Source organism: Aricia agestis, chromosome 21 (assembly GCF_905147365.1).
Source record: "Aricia agestis chromosome 21, ilAriAges1.1, whole genome shotgun sequence".
In the NCBI taxonomy this organism is placed as follows: Eukaryota; Metazoa; Arthropoda; class Insecta; order Lepidoptera; family Lycaenidae; genus Aricia; species Aricia agestis.
In genome coordinates this window covers 4,044,374-4,053,813 of record NC_056426.1, presented here as the reverse complement: position 1 = coordinate 4,053,813, position 9,440 = coordinate 4,044,374, and the positions used below count along the sequence as shown (strand labels likewise).

The window sequence follows — 9,440 nt, the reverse complement described above, 5'->3', positions numbered from 1 at the left end:
TAATTCCGTCATAATGAATCAGAGAAGTTGATTCGGCAGATGCCGAATCAACTTCTCTGATAGTACATTATTTGGACGCTGTTTAGCATTCGTGTACTAACTTGTGATTAAATGATTTAGAACAAGACTGCATTAACAACACAAAAAAATCGTGGGTTACGACCATAAAGTTAAGGGAGCATACCCATACTACGTGACCCATTTAGGGGGGGAGGGGCGTCTTCAAAATACTACGCTCGGTCACGAGAGGGGGGGAGGGGGTCTAGAGTTTTGTCACGTAGTCAATTTCGCCGAGAGAATTTTTTTTTCTCGCCATTTAATACTTGACACTGGCATTTATTATGGTTATTTCATAAAGTTAATATACCTAGCGGAATAGAGAAACAAAGGCCTGAGCGAGAGAGATGTCACTATCAGTAACATTGCGTGGTAAAAAGAGACGTGTACATGACAGCAGCACTCGTTTTTTGACGTCCAGTCGGCACGTGCCGCACGTTGACAATTTAATCTCATAGAAATCATGTTCAATAATGCTTGTGTAAACACTTACACACGTATACACATACGTTCACATATTTTTACACACAGATGAAACCAATTTCGGTTTCGTTTGACAGCTCGAGATAGTTGCTCTATTCCGCTAGGTATATTAACTTTATGGTTATTTATAGCAAACAGCCATTAAAAAACAGGCACTATTGTCACATTTCAAGCATTTTGAATTTTGGTGAAGCTGTCAAGCTTGGTGGTCATATTTACTATATTTGGTGTTCGATTACAATTTGAACTACAGTCGTGACTAAAATAGCTAGTAGGTACCATCGAGGAAATTGATTCCTAGGTAGTTGACAGACCAACGTCATGTAGTCGGATCATGTCAATTCACAGTTACTTGTGATCTGTCAGTTGGGTTAAACTTTAAACGCGACCAAATTACTTAGGTCCGCCATCTGCCTAGAAATTAATTTCTCTGATTGTTCTGTTGTAATTTATACTATCACTAAATAATATAAAACAAAGTTTTTTTTCCCTCATGTCCCTATGTTCCCTTTAATCTTTAAAACGGATTTTAATTCAGTTTTCTTTAATAGATAGAGTGATTCAAGAGGAAGGTTTATAAGTATAATAACATTCCAATAGTAGAGAAATACTGTTGGGGTTTCTAATGTAATGTCGTAAATAATTACATTTTTTCCGCTTACATTGCAAATGCAGGCTGAACCCTACGAGATTTATCAAAATAATGTACCAAGTATTATGCACATTGAAAAGGTCTACAGAAAACTCCGCAATGATATATATCTATTTCTTATGGATATCCCATAATAACAGTTTTTTGCCATTTACTTTTAACGTCAAATAATGGCTAATTTTCGAAGCGATTTTAACCAATACGGCATTAATACTTATTCAATAAAACACTTTAAATACATTGTAAATTTAATATAGATCTATGTCTCTTTACAGCATATGATTTTTTTTTAATTTATTAATATTATAAATGCGAAAGTGTGTCTGTCTGTCTTTCTGTCTATGTATTACCTCTTCACGCCCAAATCGCTGAACCGATTTTGCTGAAATTTGGCATGGAGATACTTTGAGACCCGGGAAAGGACATAGGATGCTTTTTGTCCCGGAAAAATGTACGGTTCCCGCGCGATAAACAAATTTTGGCGCAACGGAGTCATCGTCATCTAGTTATAGATAAAGTAGAATAATTATAGACACAAATAGCTCAACAAATAGCACATTATCGGTAGATTTCTGGGTAGGGAGGAGACTGGTGCTTAAACTGGGCATGAGCCTGTATTTTTGTTTATGAAATAAGGGGGCAAACGAGCAAACGGGTCCCCTGATGGAAAGCAACTTCCGTCGCCCATGGACACTCGCAGCATCAGAAGAGCTGCAAGTGCGTTGCCGGCCTTTTAAGAGGGAATAGGGTAATAGGGGAGGGTAGGGAAGGGAAGGGAATAGTTGAGGGTAGGGAAGGGAATAGGGTAGGGGTTAGGGGATTGGGACACCGGTAAACTCACTCACTCGGCGAAACACAGAGCAAGCGCTGCTTCATGCCGGTTTTCTGTGAGAACGTGGTATTTATCCGGTCGAGCCAGCCCATTCGTGCCGAAGCATGGCTCTCCCACGTATTTCAGGACACCAGGCCTCTATCCCAGATTAAGAATCTATACAAAAGAATGATTATGTTTATAAGTAGATGTTCCAGTTTTAGATTACATATTAATAGTTTTTTAGTTAATTGTTAAAACTAAATATTTATGATAAAAGATATTCAAAGAGTTAGTACACTAGTTTTTTATGAAGAAAAATCTAGTCTGTGTTTTGCAAATCTGTTAAAAATATTATACTTAATAAAAATGTTAAAGGTATAATAATAAATTTTTACGTAAATATATTACAACTGACACGAAAACTGGTACTGTTTTAACTTTTAGTCAAGTAGAAGCTTAATTAAAAGTATTCGTAAATTGCCAGATTTCAAAGTACCGTATTAAAATAGCAATACAATCAAAATATTCCGCTTTTATCATCATAATTGGATCGAAAATAACGAAACGGATCGGAAATTTGATTATTAATTAAAATTGACGAAAAGTTATTAGCGTGTTAATGAGTACCTGATAAATATATTTTCGATGTAACATGCGTGTGGTCCAAGTTACAGACTTCAGTCGTCAGAAAAATAGTAAGATTACTATTAAATAACTAGAACACGCCCGCAATTCCGTTGCGTTAAAATTCGTTTATCACGCGGGAACCGTAAATTTTTCCGGAATGAAAAGTACCCTATGTCCTTTCCCAGGACTCAAAGTATCCGCATGCTAAATTTCAGTTAAATTGGTTCACTGGTTTGAGCGTGAAGAGGTAACAGACAGACACACTTTGGTATTTATAATATTAGTTTGGATGTCTATGAATACTTTACATCACTTCAGGCTGACCCCGTGGTGAGTTCCAGTTATGTTGTTTTAAATTATGTTAAATAATTAAATACTAAAAATATTATGTCGTTAAAGATTTCTAAGATTAAGGGCCTGTTTCACCATTTCCTGATAAGTGACGAATAGGCTATTCAACAATTAACTTGGCAGATCAAGTATTGAGAATCTGTCAAAAAAGTTGTGAATAGCCTATTCGGTACTTTATCAGAAAGTGGTGAAACAGGCCCTTAATCTACTTCCTATCCATGACCCAAGAACATTTTAATTCGGATTCGAACCCGCCTTTTAAGACTCATTGCTTTGAAGCACTAACCAACTGAGCCACAGAGATCGTCAAAGTAAAATATTTACACTAACAATCACAGGTGGCTATAGTAAATATTTAATAAAATTATTAGGGCCTGTTTCACCACTTCCTGATAAGTGTCGAATAGATTATCCACCACTTAACTTGAGAATCTGTCAAAAAAGCTGTAAATAGCCTATTTGGCACTTTATCAGAACGTGGTGAAACAGGCCCTAAGTCCTTTATTTTGGATTGGGGCACACCCAAGTTTTAAAAGTTTTTTCTAATGTTTTAATTGATTCATTTTTAATTCCACTAATTATTCTAAACGCAAAAGTTTATCAGTGTAACGCGGTATAATAACGCGATATAATACATTTTAGAATGACCCATTAAAAACTAAACTTTATTTACTACACAAGAAGACATACTATATATTTTTTTTGTCTTTTAATTGTATTATTCTTGTGGTGTAATGGTCAAAAAAGGGGAAGAAACGTTTATTTATAATATTATTAAATTAATAATAATAATAATAATAATATCTATGGACACTTTACACCACGCCAGTCTGGCCCCGTGCTAAGTACCTGAAGGACTTGTGTTACGGGTACCAGACAACGGAAATATATTTAATATTTTTATACTATACATATATTTAAGAATTTTACTATACACATTTAATACACAACCAGAGTCGGGAACATTGAAAACTTTTTGTTCCGTCGGATTCGAACACGCAACCCCCGGCTTGAGCTGCCACATCAACCATAGAGCCACCGAGGGCTTCAAATTGACACACTTTGCTTGGGTTGCTTTGTTGAGCTGTATGTAATGTTTTAAGAATATGTGGCTCAAATGCCTAACATCGCCGCGTCAAGTTGAAACGTAAGCTTACCCTTACTCGCCATCGCTTTCACCTTGTACCACACTTCGTGTCAGTGACATTATGACCTAGATTCACCGGGAGAGCCGGATCACTTCGCGGTATTTTATCACGAAAGTCTATATTTAAATAAATGTATTTTCTACTAGCATTTTTCTGTAAAGAACTTACAATGAAACCATGTTGTCGTCGACTCAATTTAACTTTGATTAAATTTTCTTATATATTTATAGAATATTTTAATAGTATATTTTTGCTCCTATTTCTTTATAACTATACTTCCTGATATCTGTGGTATTGGAGATAATTTGCGTCGTGCGAAAGGCCATAAGTTACTTTTTATTTCGAGAAAAAAGTCCAGTTCCCGCCCGATAAATAAGTTAAAGTGCAACGGAGTTTCAAGTGTCAGCTAATAAAACATAACATTATTATTTTTCTATGTCTATCAGTAAGATATTGCGCACTTTTTAAACACGGCGAGCGTCTAACCTATATTTTTCAAAGAATCTTATATCTTTAAACGAGCAATTCTTGTATATAAATATATAATTGGAATCTCGGAATCGGCTCCAACGATTTTCATAAAATTTAGTATATAGGGGGTTTCAGGGGCGATAAATTGATCTAGCTAGGAATCATTTTTAGAAAATGTCATTTTATTCGTGTTTTATCGAATACCGAGCAAAGCTCGGTCAAATAGCTAGTTTTATTTAAACTAAATAGAAGGCTTTGATATTTTTATTAGTATGGTAATTTTTATCCCTTTAAAATGTCAAGAGTAGCGCCTAAGTGGTTGTGGTAGTGACAACTACGATAGTTCAATTACCGGAGACCGAGAGAATTTTGACGAAATTGTAAATTATAGTACGGGAGCCCTAGAACATTTTTTTTATTATATATATCTATATATATATATATATATATAATTGGAATCTCGGAATCGGCTCCAACGATTTTCATGAAATTTAGTATATAGGGGGTTTTGGGGGCGATAAATCGATCTAGCTAGGAATCATTTCTAGAAAATGTCATTTTCATCGGATACCGAGCAAAGCTCGGTCAAACAGCTAGTTAACTATTAATCTAATAAATGTTGCTCGTCTTACCACTTGAAGCTACTCACAAAAATTAGCTTGATAGTAATTAAAAAAAAATGTTCTAGGGCTCCCGTACTATTAATTTATATTGAGAGTTTTTAAAGTGAGTTATAGGTAATAATATTAAAGAATATTGAGATTATTATTTACTAGATGACGCCCGCAACTCCATTGCGCGAAAATTCGTTTATTGCGCGGGAACCGTACATTTTTTCGGGATAAAAAGTATTTTATGTCCTTTCACAAAACATGAAGTATCTCCATACAAAATTTCAGCTAAATCGGTTCAGCGGTTTGGTCGTAAAGAGGTAACAGAGAGACAGACAGGCAGACACAATTTCGCATTTATAATATTATGGATAATGGATAATATTGATATTATTGTTTATTTTTAGTGGAGTGTATCATAACAACGTATGTAATGTAGTTGTGCTATAAGTTATGTTATACGATATTATCATGCAATATTCAATAATGTTATCAGTTATCAGTTATAGCGTAGCCACACTATAGCAGTGTACTCTTTACCATGCTGGTCAGGTCTATCTGCGATCAGTTTGACTGGACCATTCGGCCTTCCTTCGAACCCTCTAAGAGTCAATTCAGACTGCAACGTAACGTGAACGCATTTCTTTCAGAATCCAATGCTTGAGACGTCATGCAAGTCACATTGAAAACTGTCAATTCCATACAATTAGGAAATGCATCTCACGCGTCACGCTGTCTGAGTCGACCCTTAGGCTGCATTTCCACCAGAGCTGAGCGGAGCTGTGTTGCGAGGAATGTGTTTTTGAGAACCAATAGCATCGCCGCGCTGAGCGATGTCATGGCAAGCTCACGTCAATGAAGTGATTCTATTGGTTTTCAAAAACACATTACTCGCAACACAGCTTCGCTCAGCTCTAGTTTAAAGGCAGCCAAGTTGCATCCTCTCTGAATATTACTAATATTATACAGGGTGTAACAAAAATAGGTGATAATATGGGGAAACTCGTGACGCTCGGGCCCTTGCCCATACAAAGGTGAAAAAAAAATTCGTCTTTCAGAGCTGCTACTTTCACAGTGAACTCTATACAAGGAACACGTACACACCCGTTTTATACGTGGGAGAGCCATGCTTCGGCACGAATGGGCCGGCTCGACCGGAGAAATACCACGTTCTCACAGAAAACCGGCGTGAAACAGCGCTTGCGCTGTGTTTCGCCGAGTGAGTGAGTTTACCGGAGGCCCAATCCCCTACCCTATTCCCTTCCCTACCCTCCCCTATTACCCTGTTCCCTCTTAAAGGCCGGCAACGCACCTGCAGCTCTTCTGATGCTGCGAGTGTCCATGGGCGACGGAAGTTGCTTTCCATCAGGTGACCCATTTGCTCGTTTGCCCCCCTTATTTTATAAAAAAAAAAGGTTTTTTTTTATTTTATTATCACCTATTTTTGTTACACACTGTAGAAGCGTCCATAGATTAGATTAATGATTTTTCCGAACGCTCTGTTTCTCGCGATAAGAAAAAATCATACACAGGCTTAAGTATTATAGATGGTTTTTGTATGACTCCAGACTCCTGATTGCGGCGCACAATAGAAGATAATAGCTTTTGTGCTCCTTTATGGCGTATAATGCGTTTTGGATGGCCATCACGCTAGGTTCGATTACAGATAACTTCTACTTGACTACGCAAGATGAGTTCTGTTTTTAAGTGTTTGTATGTATCTTCTTTTTAGGGAAATGTTGGATTTGACTTTGAGATATTTCATTAACTTCTGATTTATTGCAAGACATTGTGTCTCGGAACATAGATCAATTTTGAAGTGGCTACCTATTCGTTTACGCAGGAATGCTCATGTGCTACACCTACTATATAATATACTTTTTGACCCCATGGCTCCCCCTTATCTAAAGCAAATGTTTACTTTTTCTGACAGTGACAGCGCGCGTTTTGCTTTCAAATTAAATGTCCCTGTTCAAAAGACAAAAATTTTTGGTAACTCCTTTTCGGCTCGCGCAGTGCGCTTATGGAACTCTTTACCTAATCATGTAAGACAGTCAGAAAACTTAAATGCATTTAAAAGACAACTTAAAAATTATTATCTGACTAAATCATTGAACAATAATGACACGGATGAAACATTGTAGCCTTGTTAGTCATTAGATCTCAGATCAGTTAGAATCGTAACATCGTGTAGTGCAGACGCGTTCTCGGTTGTATTCCACTGCCGTCATTGAAGTCTCAACTTTATACTGCGTGTGTTACGAACCAATTTCCTTTGTACGCCAAATATATAGGCTCGTCAAAGAGTAACAAGAAATCAGAGGCGCAACAACAAGAATGCTCGGATCACCGAATAATAGTGGCAAGTGTGCTTCGAATCCTGACATCAGAAAGTCAGTTGAGGATCATAACGTGACCCTGCGTCCAAAACGAAAGCACACCGACGATCTTGCGGAAACAATTGATGAAGTCACCTCGAAAGTCACAACTATGATGAACGACTGGAAGAACGAGTTGCAAGATAATTTCACTAAGATGAAAATTGAATTTGAATCTGTGCTGAAGGCTGACCTTGACAAACTAACGACATCACTGAGTTCGTCCTTTGCTGAAATTAAAACAGAAATTAATACAGTTCGCCAAGAATACAATGAATTTAAAAAATCCGTCCATTCGCTGGAATTGAAGCATCAGGAGACCTCGAAAAAAATCTCAGATTTGGAAGACTCATTACAATTTTATAGTAATCAGCAGGAGACCACAAATAAGAAAGTCGACGCACTCACAGTTGAAAGAAAGGCTATACAATCGCTGGAAGCTAGGATACAATCTCTGTCTAGTGAAAATCAACTTCTACAAATCGAGCTGAACCAAAACAACCAGAGAGATAGATTACTCAACCTAGAAATCGTAGGTGTTATAGAACAGAAGTCCGAAAACCTTCTCGATATCATCCTAAGCATCGCTCAGCACTCCGGCGTATCACTATTCCCGCAAGATGTCCTGGAAGTTAACCGTGTCACCCCCAGATCCAAGCAGCCAGGCCGCCCGAGGAACATAATCGTGAAGTTGAGGTCTCGCCTGCTAAAGGATAATATGATCTCCGGTGCCCGCAAGTCCCCGCTCACGGCCAAAGATCTCGGCTTGACTGACAATACTTCTAGAATCTACGTCAATGAACACTTGACTTATCTCAATAAACAACTGTTAAAGAAAGCCCGAGATTTTGCGAAACAGCACAGTTTCAAATACGTGTGGACAAAAAACGGAAGGATCTACGTAAGGAAAGAAGACACGAAACCGGCCTTTCAAATCACGCAGGAAAAGGACCTTCTCAAAATCCGATAACGTGTTACGGTATTCTACCAAGTACTTTTTTTACTTTCCTATACTTTTTAGTTAACAACTTAAGGCTTAATTTTTCCTTTCATCTCAATAAGCCTTTAACAATAATCTTAAACTACTACATAACAACATATTTTGTAAAATCAACTCTCAGTATATGGTCATTAATTTTTCGCATTTGCGAGTCTATTCTTACTTACTCTTTGACTCGATGCAAAAAAATATGCATTGCAAATGACTTGCACCTTTACAAGATTAACGATACGCTAACAAGGTGCGCGCTTTTTCTCTGGATTGACTTAGCACATTATATGAAAAACAGTCGTTTTGTTTCTTTAATCAAATTATACCTTACTCAACATGTAATTTCTAAACTAATTAATAATAACCCACAACATGTTGCAACGTTTAAATTTTATAGTCTTGCGTATAACTCACTCAAAAACATAATTTTAACATACAGAATTTTTATTTTTATACGCTCTGTTCACACATTATTAAATTACTTCTACAAGAAACCAAACACTGGTATATTCTACTTAAAATGTTTAAGTCCAAAGAGTGCACCCGTAATGAGCGCATGTACTTTAACAGCGGGCGGTCTTGTTTACCAGTTTCTATGCGATAGTCGATCGGTTCAAAAATTTTCGTACTACCGACATTTCGTCGTCACATTAAATCATTATATTATATCGATCGGGACTTTTACTCGCACGAAATACTTAATCCTACTGACTAACTTTAGGCATTTTAATATTATTAAACCTTACATTGGTTTGTGGAAGTGGCGGTCTCCAGCATTAATATATAATATAACACATCTATGTTTTTTTAGCTTCTTTTTTATTTTTTATTATTTAAATTACTCGTCGTACATTGTA

The 9,440-nt window shown here is 36.8% G+C and overlaps 1 protein-coding gene across 1 annotated transcript; it reads left to right on the top strand.

Annotated features, from left to right (window-relative positions):
- Window positions 1–3,445: 3,445 nt before the first annotated feature.
- On the top strand, window positions 3,446–8,894 carry LOC121737638. The gene is made up of 2 exons (XM_042129298.1): window positions 3,446–3,480; window positions 7,387–8,894. Exon 2 carries the CDS (start codon window positions 7,552–7,554, stop codon window positions 8,560–8,562), a length of 1,011 nt encoding a protein of 336 aa, XP_041985232.1. The 5' UTR covers window positions 3,446–3,480; window positions 7,387–7,551; the 3' UTR covers window positions 8,563–8,894.
- Window positions 8,895–9,440: the final 546 nt, after the last annotated feature.

Excerpts from the sequence above, each read along its gene's own strand:
- LOC121737638 (XM_042129298.1), top strand. The coding sequence starts at position 7,552 with ATGCTCGGATCACCGAATAATAGTGGCAAGTGTGCTTCGAATCCTGAC.